This window comes from Phascolarctos cinereus, unplaced genomic scaffold, assembly GCF_003287225.1.
Source record: "Phascolarctos cinereus isolate Bilbo 61053 unplaced genomic scaffold, phaCin_HiC Scaffold_8;HRSCAF=390, whole genome shotgun sequence".
NCBI lineage: Eukaryota > Metazoa > Chordata > Mammalia > Diprotodontia > Phascolarctidae > Phascolarctos > Phascolarctos cinereus.
In genome coordinates, this window is record NW_027556291.1 from 5,169,378 (window position 1) to 5,185,902 (window position 16,525).

The following is a 16,525-nucleotide window of genomic DNA, read 5'->3' on the forward strand; positions in this document are numbered from 1 at the left end:
GTGCTTTGGACATTTTTCTCCTAGAAGGAATCAACAACCTATAGCATTTAGAACTCCATTGGGAATGAGCCCACTTTCAATGTCATCAAAGTCCTAGAGACTTTCTCAGTAATCAGCTAATATTAAAGATACTTCCTGGGTTTGGGGACCTGGTTAAAATGTGGTCTAGTATTCTGGGCCTGGCAGAAGTATGGCTTTCAGACCCTTATATACATGCTCCCCTCTGCCTATCTGAGAGCCCCTAAGGCCCCCAAATCATCCCTCACATGACAGCAAGATGCATCTTCCTTATGTCCCACCTGTCTTGATCAAGGAGCCACTCAGCCATGAATATCAGATATGATCTCCTCTCCCTTTCCCAGGCTCTGAAGCGGCTGCCTTCTTGATCTTCAACTGCCCTTATCAACCCTATTATCGGGGCCTTCTGTACAGTATGACAAACGGCTGATTGAATGAGCAGGACTGATGGCTAATTGAGTTTGGTGATTTGAGCTGCTCCCTACCTTCAGTGCACATGTCCAAGAAAAGCAAAGGTTCCAAATCATAAAACCTTCAAGTATTTCTAAAATTGTCTCGACCACAGCCAACTACCTTCCCCAGAGAGCTCTTTATTCCTAGGGAAATGTCTCTCTCTGTATTTGTTTAAACACTTGCTTCTCCAATTATGTGTTTGTTTGCAGGAAGGCAAAGCTTTAGATGTACTTCAACACCCAGGTCTCCAGAGCACCAAACTGGTGAAACCAACTTCTTCCCGACCACTCCCACCGCAAAGTCTTCAGGTCTGACATTTTCCCTTCAACTTAAGGACAGAGGGGAGAAGAGAGTGTGCATGAAGAGTGTGTCCCACAGACTTCCAAATACCCCACTGTGGCACTGTGGCAAGGGTCTGATGACTTCCTTTCTAGGGGAAGGTTGAGAGAGAATGCCAAATTGGAGGCTAGATACAATAAGCCAGACACCCCCCCCCAAAAAAAATCCTGCAGAGATTTTCATTTTCATGTGATCCAGATCATAGTCTTGGAGAATCCTTGAAGCTTAGAGTCAGGAGGGACCCCCAGGTCCAATATTTCAACTCACATCTGAAGTGGGGACAGAATCATCTAGACTGAGGGTGGGTCAAATCACTTCCCCACTCCCACCCTCAGACTGAGGAGAAGTCTGTTATCCTGTAATAAAGTGGTTAGCCTTAAAGTCAGGTATTAGACCTATCCCTTCTCTCCCTCCCACCCGCCTCAGGCATCAGTGTTATAAAGGGCTCCCGTTCTCGCTGGTGGAAAAAAATGAAGATGAGAGCTTCTTGTCTTAGGGCTAACAGCCCAAAGTCCCTGGCTGCTACATTTGAGACTGCCACCTAGTTCGAGCTCAGCCCTAGCCACATAAGGCCCTCTGAAGTACTATGCTCTAAAGGGACCCCAGCACAGTGCAGAATCCGTTAAACTGCCCTATGAATGTGGAGACTAGCCAAAGAAGCTGCAGAATTCAGAGAGGGATCTAGCAGAAGAGGATTAGGCATTAACTCTAGTCTTGAGTGATGACTGAGGTCTACTTTCGTCACCATGCAAACCTCACTGGCAGGGCCCACTTTCCCACAGTGGCAACAGAGGTTGACACCACAGCCAATAAGTACTCCAACCTTTACGTGTATGTCGGCTTGTTCCTGAGTCTACTGGCTATTCTGCTCATCCTGCTCTTTACTATGCTCCTGCGTCTTAAACATGTCATCTCTCCCATCACCACCGAGAATACCGGCAGCAGCCCCCAGTTCACCGATGTTGAGATGCACAGCCGGATCCCCGCCCCTTAAAGTTGGGGCAGGTGTCACTGGTCAGGGGCTCTGTGAGCTGGGGGAGAGCTCCTCACCGCGCTCCCAGAGGCAGGGACACTGCCCATACCTTCTCATGGTTCTGTTTCGCTCTTATTCGCGTGGCCTGACCCTGACTGTGAGACGCTGGACAGGTCTCTCGTTGCCTGGAAGAGGCAGCTGGTAGAGAGGCCAGGTTTCCATAGTGACACAAGAGCCCCCGAGCCCTGCAGAAACCCCTGGCTACCCAAACCCACATTCTATTGTTGGGGGAGACACTGGATCCTTGAAAGGCCCGGGAATGAGACAAGGTAGCTTGCCTGCAAAATGGTTGATTATCTAAGGAAGAAAAAGGCCCTTTGGGTTTTAAGCACTTGCTTTTTGTATCTAAATACTAAAGCAACACTCGTGTAGACAGGCTCAGAGGAGGCTCCAGCCCTCTCCAAAGGAAACAGCAGTTGAATCACACTGGGTCATCTGTCTGCCTTTGGGGAAAAGCAGAAACTCAGGGCCACTTCTCTACTTGAGGGAGCAAGCTGACAGTGGGGCATTTCTGGGTAATGAACTTAGCTTCAGAGAAATGTATGCCTTTTGTATCTGTTGTACTGCTATTGCTGGACCTTGAAAAACCCAGATAAGGAAAGATGCTTCATCACAAGCCATTGCAAAGAAGAGATCCTAACTACATAAGAAAAAATCAAGCTAAAATGGTATCGCCAGGGCAATGAAGCTTATATCACACAAAGGCCTTCTCTTCCTTTCTCTCCCTCCCCATCCCGGTCCAGCATGGAGCTGCTAGACAGAAAAGACAGGACTTTTCTTTAAAGAGTGTCTCATGAAAGGAGGTGTGAGCTAAGCATGTTAAAGTAGGAAGTCAAGAACCCTGAGATTCTGCCACTGAACCATTGGGGCTTGGGGCAAAACATTAACATCTTCTGGGCCTTGAGTTTTCCTTTCTGTAAAATGGGCAAATAAATGTTTACTTGGTAGTAGATTGCTCTTTGTGGGGTGTGTGTGTGTGTGTGTGTGTGTGTGTGTGTGTGTGTGTGTGTGTGTGTGTGTGTTTTGGAAAGGTAAGCAGAACAAAAACATGTCAAATATGCATCTGTGATCCCTAGCATGTTGTACCAATTAGGAAAGGGGAGCAGATGTTCTATTCTTGCTCTATGTATGAATGTGTGGTTAAGATGCCTAATTAAAAGGATCCTTATTAAGACTGATGTCCTCACATGGCATATTTGTTTCTGTCCTAGAAGTCCCCCTCTTCCTGCCCAAAAGGTCATTTCTTACCTATAAGTGTGAAGGACTCAGCTTTCATGAACAGCCTTGGGATGGACTTCCAGCAAAGGACACAGCATTGCATAGAGCTAGGAACTTTCTTGAAGGAACCAAAGGAGATAAATGCCATTGTGAAGGAAGTCTAAACTGTAACTTGGATCATAGCCTTGTCACACAAGAATTTCCATGCCTGAGATAGTGTTGTCTGCTAGACATGCTTTCTTGGCCCAAAACATGAAAGGTGAGGGGGCAGCTAGGTGGCAGCTAGGTGGCACAGTGGATAGAGCACCAGCCCTGAAGTCAGGAGGACCTGAGTTCAAATGTGACCTCAGACCAAACACTTGACACTTACTAGCTGTGTGACCCCAGGCAAGTCACTTAACCCCAAGTGCCAAAAAAAAAAAAAAACAAACACCCAACCAAAAACATGAAAGGTGGCTATTTAGTTTCCCAGGGCTCCCCCAGAGTGAAGGGGAGCTGAATGGCTGATACTGCAGACCCGTTTCAGCCTGTGACCCTCTGTGGGTTACGCCTCCTCTCAGCTAGCCCCTCCACTGTGTTCTATATCTGGCTTGGTGGTGAAACTCCCAAGTGATTTCCATTTTTATACACAGTCATTTGCCGATGCTTACCTCCCTAAGGGGCCCCAACATATTAAATCCCCACACGCAGAGCTGAAATTAGCAGCGGTCCTGACCGTGCACCTGTTCCAGATGAACAGCATTCTCTTTCCTTCAGGGTGTCTGGAACAGGTGGGCTGGCCCTTTATTAGTATGCATGACTCTCCTCTGATCCCACATTTTCTGAAAAGCCACCAGCATCCTTTTCTTTGGGTTTTCCACTTAATTATATTTTGATTTTTTTTCAGTTACATGTAAAAATAGTTTTCAACATTCACTTTTATAAGATTTTGAGTTCCAATTTTTTTTCTCCCTTCCTCCCTCCTCTCTCCTCAAGATGGCAAGCAATCTGATATAGGCTCAATACGTACAATCCTATTAAACATATTTCCATATTAGTCATGTTGTGAAAAAAGAATAAGAACAAAAGGGAAAAACCATGAGAAACAAAAAAACAAAAAAGAGAGAAAATAGTATGCATTCAGACTCCACAGTTATTTCTCTGTACGTGGATAGCATCATGAGTCTTTTGGAAATGTCTTAGATCATTGCATTGCTGAGAAGAGCCAAGCCTATCAAAGTTGGTAATCACACAATGTCGCTGTTACCCTGTACAGTGTTCTTCTACCAGCATCCTTTTCTTTGTTTTTTAATATGTTATATCTTGACAGCTTGAGCTCAGATCCCTTGGATTCTTTGTAATGGGGACATCAAGGGCTGTCGTTATCATTGGTAGCCTGGTAAAACTGAAAAACACAAAATGCCAACTTATTCCGGGCATACCCTTCATCCTTAGACTATATGATTTCATTGGCAGCAAGTGAATTCCCTTTACCACTGCAGTGCAGTGGTAAACTGGTCTGCAACTTGACCCTTAAAGGGTGGTCTGGGGCACTGAGAGAAGTTACATGACTTGCCCAGGGTCCTACAGCCAATATGTGCAAGAGGTAGGCCTGGAACCTAGGTCTTCCTGACTCGAAGGCCAATCCTATCCACTTTGCTGCCCCCCACCCCCACCACCTCTCAAGGAAGGCCCTAATGCATTGAATGCTTTCCACAGCAGTAAACAACAATAAGTCCCCTCTTTCTATGTTGCACCCTCAGTTCCTAAATGCCACGGGCTCTTCAGATAGCCATTTAATGAGTCACTGGATTCCTCAGGATCACTCTGGGCCTAGATTGTGCAAAGAACCAGCATGACCTGGTTTCAGTTGAATACAGCCAGAGGACAAGAACCTATTGGTAAGGCACTTCTCTCCTACCCCTTACCAGCAAAGTGACCTACACAAAGTCATGTTTTCTCCCATGGTATTGACTTCACTGGCCTCCTGATGTAAGCCATAGACCTACAGGACTGGGACAACTCCTCAATCACTGGCAGGACCCAAGATTCCCAGTTTATTAGGTGATTATTCACCTGGAAAACAACTCCCTGCTTTCATCACAAACCCCCTGGGGAGTCAGACTTCCACTGAGCTTCAGCCAAGACACAGCTCCAAATATAGCCACATTCAACCCCACGATATCCAGCAATAGCACAAGGAGAGGGGCAGTTATGCAGCTCCTTCATTATAACAATTCAGGGGGTAATTCAGTTTTCAAAAAAGCAATCAATTCTGTAAGCATAGTTATGCTACTGCAAAATAAAGTTCCACCCTGACATTCAACAAGAATCCATGCCACACGTAACTTGTGACATCAGTAGATCTTATCATGAAGGCAGAGGTCACGAGAATGGGCACCATTTGCAATGACCTCTCCTGCCTCCTCGCCACCCTCTGATCTCCTAGGCAGAAGAGTTCGATATGGGCAGCTCCTTCTTGGCCCAAGCCGAATAAACCAGAATGTGAATGCACTTAGTAATCACAGATGAGGACTTCTTGTTGGATTCCTCTAAAGGGCAAGCTCCCCTAGCACATTTAAGGAGTCAAATTGCAAACATGAGTTTCCACATGTGTCAAAAGGCTTGCATTGTACCTCTGAGCAAAGCCCAGCTGTCTGGATGCTACTTCAACATCCTAACCCTTCCTCAGATTAGGCTTGCCTTTGGGCTTTTACTCTGCTTACTGACTGCTCTGCTTTTGACTCTATGCCATAGGCATGTGTGTCCGGCCAATGGGCCCCACAGACTGGGCCCACTGGGAAGCAAACAAAACCATCTGTCGCCAAATAACTGAGTCTGATAAGATTTTATGGTCGCATCACTGTAATCAAGGAGGCTGACGCTGGTGGGTTGTGAGCTCAGAAATCCTGAGGTTGGACACCAACGTGGCAGGCTCCCAGGGCTGCCTAGGGAGGGGCGAAACAACTTGGGTCAGAGGGGGAGGTCAAAGCTCCAGTGCTGATCGTTGGTGGGGTTAGATCTGTGAATGGCTGGGCTCAAAAACCAACCACCAAAAACGCCCATGCCACCCCCAAAGGACAAGCATCTATTTATTGGTCAGCGTACACATGTTCACAGTGTTTAGTGTGACAAGTCGACTTCCTGTATGTTATGCTATCCCACCAGTCCCCCCCCCCAGCCAATCCTATTTTCATCAGGCCAGTTCAGATCTTCAGTGGATATGGCATCCAAGTTTAGTCTCAGTACATTGGATAGTAGGGAGTCTTCTCATGGTGCTGCTGCTCTCTGGGTTGGGGGGGCCAGACCCTGTCAGCTCTGGATCCACAGGAACTCTGGAGCCACCTTTTCTCTGGGTTGGGGGGGCAGGACCCCATCAGGTCTGGATCCTCAGGAACTCTGGAATGGTTCGCTCTCTAGGCTGTGTCAGGCCCTCTGAAGACAAGGACTAGAAGTTGCCTTAAGATCCCTGGCAGTCCATCAGCTAAACCAGAAGTGTAGGCTTTCTCCAAGTCAATGATCCTGCAAGTGACCAGTGAGAGGGGGTTATCTGATGCTGGCAGCAACATGTTGTACAAGGAGTTCAGAGTGGAATCCAAGAAGCTTTGCCCTGCCCTTTGTTACCCACCTCGAGGGGAGAGGAGTTCTTAGCTGGTCCCCAAAAAAACAAACCCAATTGTCGGGTGGTAGGGCCTGAGACAAGGGCAGAAGGGGATGATTTCCTTATTTCCTTTTTTTTTTGGGGGGGGGTTTAGGCAATGGGGTTAAGTGACTTGCCCAGGGTCACACAGCTAGTGTTATGTGTCTGAGGCCAGATTTGACCTCAGGTCCTTCTGAATCCAGGGCTGGTGCTCTATCTACTGCGCCACCTAGCTGCCCCCCTCCCCTTTTTAAAAATTGATTTTTTAATCCTATTTTTTATTCCTTTATTTTTTTTTCCTGGTGAGGCAATGGGGTTAAGTGACTTGCCCAGGGTCTCACAGCTAGTGTCAAGTGTCTGAGGCTGGATTTGAAGTCAGGAGGCAGAATCAACAGGACATAGCCGTTTACTAGATGAAGAGGGGAAATAATCCAAGATGGTCCCAAAGATACTAATCTGAGGGACTAGAAGTAAGAGAAACAGGAAGTTTGGAGAAGGGGTGTTAGAGGACCTCTTAAACTCTGACTACTGGGATTCATTTCCTAGTGTCTGGCTGGTGGTTTCTGTGGCCTTGCCTACCATGTATATACAGCATGCCTGCTCCTGCACATCTGGTAACCTCAACTGCCACACTTCCACTGGGGGATGCCAATGAATTGATCCATCTGGCTAGAGGATCTATATGGGCACATGCCCATGGATGTATCCATGTGCACACACATATTGATACCTAGATATATTTGTAATTAGGCTTTCCCCTCTCTGTTGGATCATGGCATGATGGATTTCAAGCTAGAAAGGATCTCAGAGGCCACTGAGTCCAGGGATCTTGCTGAACAGCTTCCATTATTGGATGATGAAGTCTTATCTCCCTCACCCAATGACTGGAAGTGGAGATCACAGGTAACACCTTCCTCGTTAATCATCAAAAGAGCAAAGAGTATCTCTATGATGCAGCACAGACAAGAATGTTCCTGGACAAAGGGGGCAATTTCAGAAGCTCCTGTGGGAGCTGCTTGCCCACCATCTCAAACCGAAGGCAGATTTGGAGGGGCCCTGTATCCCACTCCTATCTCTAGTGGGCTGTAAAGAATATATGATATGAACAGGCAGTTTTTAGATGAAGAAATTAAAGCAATCTATAGTCATATGAAAAAAATGCTCTAAATCACTGTTGATTAGAGAAATACAAAACAACTCTGAGGTACCATATCACACCTATCAGATTGGCTAACATGACAAAACAGGAAAATGACAAATGTTGGAGAAGATGTGGGAAAATTGGAACACTAATGTATTGTTGGAGTTGTGAACTGATTCAACCATTCTGGAGAGCAATTTGGAACTATGCCCAAAGGTCTATAAAACTGTGCATATTCTTTGACCCAGCAATAACACTTCTAGGGCTGTGTTCCCAAGAGATCATAAAGATGGGAAAAGGACCCACGTGTACAAAAATATTTACAGCAGCTCTTTTTGTGGTGGCCAAGAACTGGAAATTGAGGGGATGCTCATCAGTTGGGGAATGGCTGAACAATCTGTGGTATATGAATATAATGGAATACTATTGTGCTATAATAAATGATGAGCAGACAGACTTCAGAAGAAAAACCTGGAAAGACTTATATGGACTGATGCTGAGTGAAGTGAGCAGAATCAGGAGAACACTGTATACAGAAACATTCACATTATGCAACGACGAACTTTGATAGACTTAGCTCTTCTCAGCAATGCAAGGATCTAAGACAATTCCAAAAGACTCATGATGGAAAATTCTATCCACATCCAGAGAAAGAACTATGGAGTTTTCATGCAGATCAAAGCATACTATTTTTTCTCTTTCTCTTTTTTTTGTTTCTTCTTTCTTGTGGTTTTTCCCTTTAGTTCTAATTCTTCTTCACAACATGACTAATGTGGAAATATGTTTAATATGATCGTACATGTAGAGCCTGTATCAGATTGCAAGCTATCTTGGGAAGGGGGGAGGAGAGAAGAGGGGGGAGAAAATTTAGAACTCAAAATCTTATAGAAGTGTATGTTGAAAACTAAAACGAAAGAAAGAAAAAGAAAGAAAGAATAGCGTTTAAAAATCTCCTTTGGCTCGAGTGACTTTCCTTCTTTTTCCCTTCCCCAGTCTGGATGCTGAGTTAGCACATAATCACTCATGCCAAGAGGCTCTGGCCACCAAATGTAAATTAAAATGGGTGAGAGAGACTGCTCAAGGCTCATCACTTTAAAACTCCTTGGACTCACAGAGAAAACTCTCATTCAATTACTACAGTGAGTGGCCCTAATTTAAGGAGCAGGCTTCCAAGGCAAGCTAGCAAGGTCTTTCTGGGGCATTTGGAGTTTGTTATGCAGAGGGGCCTTCTAGGAGACAAACAGAACAGGTCCACTTGGTTGCTTCCTCCTTCTGAAGAACTCAAACACATATGAGAAGCATCATAAGCCGATATCCTGCCTCTAAATTCCAGAGGCAGGGAAGCAGAAGCATAGCTCGTCCTTGGTTGCTATTATTTCTGTGACCAGGAGATTTTTCCATTTTTCCACTAAGAAGGCAACATGGCATTACCCACTTTGGAGTCAGGAGACCCTGGGCTCAAGTCCTTCCTCTGACAAACAGTGGCCGAGTGACCCCGGGGCAAGTCTCCTAAGGGATGACTCTTGGACTCTAAGCTGCCGAGCAGCTCTCTCAGTAGAGGGGGGGTTCCCTACAGCACTAAAATCACAGGGCCCATCCAGGGCCAAACCAGAGGAAGCAAGCATCCCATTAGGGCAGCCTTGGAGACAATCACTTGGGATGATTTTCAAGGTAGTTGAGATTCAAAAGATGCCCTAGCATCAGTTCTGATCTCAGCTGATGCTTCATTGCTGGATGCTCAGAGCTAGAGGAACACAATTTATTAAAAGAAGAAATAAAGAGTTGGGAGAAAGAATTAGAAAGACAGGAGAAGAGAAGGCTTGGAACGCAGTCCAATGGCCATTAGAAGGCCTTGTTCTAAGCGTGTGGTTTCCTGGCCCCTTCTCTGCCCAGCCTTCAGCTTGTAAAACCCTTCTTGGAGCAATGTACGGCCTTGGAAAGTGCTGCCTGTACCCTCTTGAGTCCTTGAAAGGGCACTTGTGAACTTTTAATTAGTCCTTTTAGAGTTGGTAAGGACCTTAGAGGCTACCGAATCCAACCCTGTCATTTGGCAGATGGCAGACTTGCCGAAGGTTTCTGAGCAGCTCTGGAAATGACCATTATTTGGAATTACAGGTGGAGGAAAGTCGCCCACTGAGAGTGCAGTTTGTCAGCTGGTCATTTGAGAAGTCTTGGGGAGCAACAAACAGCATTTATTCCAGTTACTGAGGGGAGCTTAGCCCTTGTGGGAAGCAAAAAGCCCTCAATTACTGTATAGTCATTGGATAAAAGCAGACAACCTGTCTGAGCTTAGGGTGGGGCCCATTTAACTCAGGCAGGGGCCCTGCATTTTTCTGTGATTCCCGCCAGCTGCTAGGTCAGGCTGTCGGGCTGTCGTAAGGCTTACTGAAGCTGCCTTGTGGTTGGTGGGGAAGCTGTACAATAGGGACATTTCAGGCAAATCCACAACAGCCTGCCATCTTCTGGGAACATTTGGCACCTACCTCCAACCAGCACCCAGCAACTGGTTCCCCTTGACCACAGATTTATTTGTATGGAAAAACACACTGGGTATTTGCTATGGATATGCAATACATAGTGCCTAATTAGCACCTCAGGGTAGGATGTTTGTGAACAGAAATCAATAAGGGCCTTGTACAATATCCCCAACAGTCCTCTCTCTGCTCACTGTGAGGCTAAGCGTTCAGGCAGGAATGAAGTGCACCCTGGATGCAGACTCCAAAAGGAACTGGATGCCCAAAGATGGAGTGCTGCTTGAGACTTGGGATCACAGAGATCAGAGCTGGGAGAGACCTCACAGAGCACCTTGTCCAGCCCTCTCCTTTTACATAGGAGGAGACTGAGGCTCAGAGAGGAGAAGGGCCTTGCACAAGGTCACACGGGTAATAAGTACCGAGGCTGGGACCTGAGCTAAGATCCAGTGTCACCAACCTCAGCACATTTTGTCTGCATCGTGTTACCAACACACTGGAGGAACAGAGCAATGAGAAATGGTCTCTTCCAAGGGGGTTGGGGACAGATGGGCTGAGAAGACCTGGCACTTTGAGAAATGGAAGGGGTTGCTGACCAAGGTGATGCTAGCTGGCCCAGCTAAGCCCATCTGCCCCCACCCCTCAGCCAAGCTGGCAGCAGCCACTTAGCGGGCTCATTACAATCATCATCTACTCAGGGAGCATTTCCTGGCTTGGGTCCCCTCTGCTCAGCGCGTTCTCAAGCAGAGTCTGCTGCCATCTGGTGGTTTCCCACCAAAAGATGGGCGCGGAGCTCATACGGCCTGCATGGGCCAATGAAACCAATGTTTTCCTTTTGACCATTTGGGCATCTCCTCCCTGGTGCTCTAGGGTGCTCAAGATACCGGTGGGATGCTCTCACAGTATCTCGGCGGTCATGCAGGGGGATTCTGGTTTCTTTTTTGTTTCTTACCTTTCTCTGTTTCCCCAGCCCTTACCACAGTGCCTGGTACATGGTGTTGACCTGACTTGCCAATGTAAGTAAAGCTCTGAAAATGTACAAGTGCAAGATGAAATGTGGACTGTGATCATCTGGATGCCTGCTCTGTGCCAAAAGTTTAAGGCAATCATACTATATGCCCAGATGAATCACTTACTATTCTTAATATGAGGGAATGGGGCTATTCTCCCAAGTGAATACAACTTAATGGTAAATCCATTAGCATTTGAAAGTTGACGGCCATATTTTTTTCCTTTACCCAAAAGAGAAGCTTGAGAATTTAAATGCTATCTTTTCATTTGGGGGTATGCAAAAGAGGCAGTGTGGTGGCCCACCAGGCTCAGCTTTTCCCTAATTTTATCTGTGTAACCTTGGGAGAGTCACTTAAACTCTCTTCAGCCTGTTTTTTCCCCTATACAAAGAGATCTCTAAGGTCCCTTCCGGTTCTGACCAGTTTATGAAAATGCTGCATAAAAATGAAAGACGGATTTGCCCAGAGCTTTCTGCCTACAACTTTGGAGCTGCCGTTCGAATTGATGATTCCTTTTGGAGAATGAGGGAAAACTCTTTCCCAGAAAGCTTGCTAGTCTATTTGCTCATGTTAAAATAATAGTTCTGGCGATCTGCCCATGGGAAACATGTTATATGTGCTATCACTGCAAAAAGTCAGTGAAGAAAATTTTCAAGAGACCTTGTAGCTCTGGTCTTTCCAATTTTTCCAATGCAACTTCCACCCCATTCATTTCAGAGCCATGGCTCTGTTCTGCATCGGCTTACCGAGCATTGTCTGAAAGTATATTTTAGTCATTTCTTTTCATCAGAAATAGCATTATTTTTAGTTTGAGTGGTTAAACTTTTACACAACAGAGGGTTAACATTATAAATGATCTCTTCTCTTGGCAAGTCATAGAATCGAGTAATGAGGTGGATCACATAGTCTTTTCTTATTGACTGTAACTAATAGAATTCCATGTGTAATTGGGGGGACTACCTTACATTCACAATTTGCTTTTACTTTGATAAAAAGCATTTCCTGGTTTGTGTGGCTTTCTCTCTGCAGCTTGTAAAATAATTTCAGGAAAGTTCAGTGTTGAAGATGATATTTTTCTGGTTTTATGGCAAAATATTGATTCGGACTCACATCTCACACAATACATATGGAAGAAAATCAAAGTGTCTTGGTTGTCATAAAAAAACTAGAATGTCCTTTGAGCACAGTGACCATCTTTCTTTTGAATCTTTGTATCTCTACAATGTAGCACGGTGCTTTGCATATAGTAGGCGTTGAAGAAATGCTTGTTGGATTGAATTGGAGAGGAGGGACTTTGTTTTAACCAATCAAAGAGAAGAAACCATTGTAGAAAACCTGTATGGATCGGATTATATATGATAAAGGGCTTGCACAATGAAAAGCTGTCTCATTGAAATGAAAAGAAACAGATTGGGGGAAAATATTTGAAGTGAACATAGCAGGTAAAAGTCTGACTTTTATGATTTCTAAGGAACTGACACATATCTCTAAGAGTAGAGAAGAATACACACTCCTCAGTGGAGAATGAGAAGGAGCAATCTGCTAGGTAGGAGGAAAACCAGGAGAACAGTGGCATGAAAACCCAGAGAAGAGAGCACGCAGGGTATGAGTGTGACTGACATCGTCGAAAGCTGCAGACAGGTCCAGAAGGATGAGTAATGAGAAAATGCCATTAAGAGATGATTGGTGACTTGGGAAAGAGCAGTTTCAGTTGACTGATAAGGTCAGGTCAGAAGCCAGTCTATAGAGCAGAGAGTAAGAGGAAAGGAAGTCAAGCTACCGATTGCATGTGGTTTTCTCAAGGAGTTTAGCCATGAAAGGGATGACAAATATTCAATGGTGTGGGGATGGACAGATCAAGTGAGAATTTTTTAAGGACGGGGGAGACATGGGCATGTTCATAGGCAGTAGGGAAGCACACAGTAGACAACAGAAGGGGAATCTGCTGAAGATGGAATGGAATAGGATTGCTTGTACACACCTGCCTTGGCAAGAAGGAGCTCTTCACGGGGGACAGGAGTGAAGGAGGCGAGTGAAGGAGGTGTCAATAAGGGAAGGCATTTGAGTGATGTGAAATGAGGAGGGGAGAAGAGGGAGCTCTTGGCAAATGACTTAGAGTTTTTCAGTGAAATATGAGGCAAGATTCTTAGCTGAGAAGGCGAAGGGAAGGGAGAGCTACGGGACTTGAGGAGGGATGAAATCATTTGGAATATTCATAGTGGTGAGTGGGATAGTGAATTTATTAGGGAAGTGCAAAAGGATGGCTTTGTTGGAGTGAGAGCCCCAGTTGAGATTATGTAACATAATTTGGTAGTAAACCTATTCCGTGTGGTTTTGTGATTTATTCCAGCTTTATTCAGTAGCACATGAACAGGAGTGAGAGTAGAGGATGGTGGGAATGATCTAAGGTCAGGGCTTAGCAGGGCAAGATTAGCAATAGGATAAGGGGGGAAGGGACAAAGGAGTATGGTATGGAGTGGAACAGGTTCACCAAAGGGTCTAGAGAAGGGAAAAGTGTAGACAGTATAATGGTAATGCCCTGGGAGAAAACTGAGGGGTGGAGGAGGGATTGACGATCATGATGAGAATAAAGAACAGGATTAGGGGCTGTGAGGCAGAGAGAAAGACAGAGGGAATGACAGAAAGATTAAGATCAGGTAAAGGAATTGGAGAGTTCAGGAACATGGAAGTAGAATACTTGTTTGTAGGTGATGGCAAAATTAAGGGTTTGACCATTTCAATATGTAGCTGAACTGAGGTGGGGGAATAGCTTATAGGACATGAACAAGTTAAGGAACTGGGACATTAGAGGGAGGCTCAATATGTCTGTTAAATTCTCTACTATGAGATCAGGAGTTGGGGAGGAAAGACTGTAAACCAGGCATTGAACTCATCAAGGAAGGAATGATATTCCTGCTGAATAATGCTAAATTGCAGCTGGTAGACAACAGCCACCAGAATCTTAATTGGGTGGTAAATATGGATTGAATAAGCCTCAGAAGAGGAAAGGTTACTGAGTGATAGTAGTAGAAAGCCTAGGGAATAAAGATTATTCTTATCCTCCTACCATGGCTGATGAGTTTGGGGGAGTTGGGGGGGATATCAATGAATGAAAGAGAAATCAGTGTTAGAAAGGGTGGCCAAGGAGGCCCTGTCATTTGAAGGGAGCCAGGGTTCAGTGGATACAAGATGCGAGAGGTGAAAAAAGAAAAGGTTTATTACTGATGGAGGAAGCAAACATTTCAGAGAGCAGAGTAGAGGGGTGAGTGGATCTGGAGTGGGATTTGGTGACAAGGGATGTGTGTGTGTGGGGATTGAAGGGGATGGGAGTAAAGAAGCAGGCAACTGGGTGGGGTGGGGAACCTAGTTTGTGTACAGTGACAGCTGGGGGGTTCAAAATAAATGAGGAGAGTAAAATGGGGTTAGGGTTAGGTATGCTAGTCACTGAGGAATAAACTCAAGCAGATTATCATGGGGGGGGTAGTCCATGAGGGTTAACCAGGAGGGCAGACAGAATACTGCAGTCCAGGCAGGGCTCTCACCAAAAAAGGACCAATCTGTACAAAAATATTTATAGCTGCTTTATTTGTAACAGCTCCAACCTAGAGACTACAATTGGTGAACGGCTGGATAAATTCTGGTTAGATTAATGTAATATAACATAATATTATGCCTGCATTTACAAAAACAGGTTCATCTAGAAGGTAGCAGGCTGGATCTGACCATCAGAGACCGGCCTGTTTGCGTTTGAATCCTGGCTGCGTGACCTTAGGTAAATCTGCTCATCTCCCTGGGCCTCAGTTTCCCCATTTGTTAAAGGAAGGGGCTGTCGTAGATGACCCTAGAGGTCCCTGCCAACATTAAATCTAGGGCCCTGGGGAAATAAAGGAGGAAAGAGACAAGTGCTATTAGGGGAGAGGAGGAACAAAATCAGTTGAGCCCCAGCCGGCTCCATACGGGTTATTTGTACTTTACACAAAATGTCCCCTAATTTCCAGACGATACAACTGCTCGATTGGCTTGCGCGAGGAGGGGTCGCAGAGCGAGCCGCGGCGCGCCCCCGCCCCCGAGCTACTTCCGGCAACGCCGCCGACGCCGCCAGGAAAGCTTTGTTGTTAGCAACTCATTGGCTTACTGGGCTCTTGGGACGCCTGCGCAGTGAGTAGGGTGGGGCCAGAGCCGCCGGTGGATGACGTCACGTCCGATCATTCTGAGGCCGTCGAGAGCTTGTGGCTATGAAGTCCGTTTTCGTCACCGTGGGCACCACTAGTTTCGACGAGCTCATAACCTGTGTGTCTTCAAGAGCTACCCTCCAGGTGAGCGACGGCGCTTCATTAGTCCCTCTGTGAGTCGAAATTTTTCCCGCCCCTCCCCTCCTTTGGCTGGCGGCTCAGACTGCGCCTGCGCTGCGCTCGCGCACATCCTGCTGCAAGGCGCCTCCGCAGACCCGCTGACTGCAGCCTTGCCACCCGTCCCTGCGCCTGCGCATATCGTTCTGCATGGACCACCCCGCCCCCCTTCCAGCCCCCTCGCTCACTCTCTCGCCAGCCCTCAAGGCGAGGGACCTCCCCTGCCCCCCCCACAACACATGCACATCTCCAGTTTCCCTCCACTGATGCCCCCGCTCGAGACTGGCACGGGTCCCTTTCGGGCCTGCTGTTGCGACAAATGGGTCCTTAGACACCATCGAGGCCAGAATCCTCAGTTGACCGAGAGAGAGGCACTTGACGTCACAAAGGGACCTTAGAGACCAACTTCCCATTTTACAGAGGGGAAACTGAGGCTCAGGAATGGAGAATGACTTACAGCCCCAGCTGGTCAGGGCAAAATGCCACCTTAGAGATTGTCTAATTCAACCCCCCTTATGTGACAGATAAGGAGAAAATGAGGCCCAGAGAGATGGACCATAAGATCATAGGGTTAAGTTAGGAAACTGAGGCTGAGAGATGAATAGCTTGCCCCAGATTACACAGGTAGTAAGTGTCCAAAGTTGGCTGACTCCAGAGCTGATGTCCAGGACATCGCCCAGGCATCGGGCCCTTGACATCATTTCATCCAAACTTATTTTTCAGAAATGTCATCTGAGGCACACAGAAAGGTACTGAGCATCAAAAACTGTCAGCACTCACGTCAGCACCCCCAGAAATAGGAGGAAACTCAGAGGTGGGGGTTAACCTGATGACACTTTGAGCTCTCCAATCCTAGATCTAGTGCCGTGGGTGT

General features: G+C 46.3%; 2 protein-coding genes across 2 annotated transcripts in view; both read left to right on the forward strand.

Moving 5' to 3' along the window:
- Positions 1-689: 689 nt before the first annotated feature.
- On the forward strand, positions 690-2,977 carry SERTM2 (serine rich and transmembrane domain containing 2). Its single transcript, XM_078147812.1, has one exon. It carries the CDS (start codon positions 1,532-1,534, stop codon positions 1,802-1,804), a length of 273 nt encoding a protein of 90 aa, XP_078003938.1. The 5' UTR covers positions 690-1,531; the 3' UTR covers positions 1,805-2,977.
- A 12,493-nt stretch (positions 2,978-15,470) lies between these two features.
- ALG13 (ALG13 UDP-N-acetylglucosaminyltransferase subunit) overlaps positions 15,471-16,525 on the forward strand; it is a 65,224-nt gene continuing 64,169 nt past the window's right edge. The window contains exon 1 of the mRNA XM_078147907.1: positions 15,471-15,618. Within this exon, the coding sequence (XP_078004033.1) occupies positions 15,538-15,618 (81 nt within the window). The 5' untranslated portion in view covers positions 15,471-15,537. The remainder of the gene's footprint in view (positions 15,619-16,525) is intronic.

Bases quoted from the DNA above. Each gene is read 5' to 3' on its own strand.
- SERTM2 (XM_078147812.1), top strand. From the start codon at position 1,532: ATGACTGAGGTCTACTTTCGTCACCATGCAAACCTCACTGGCAGGGCC.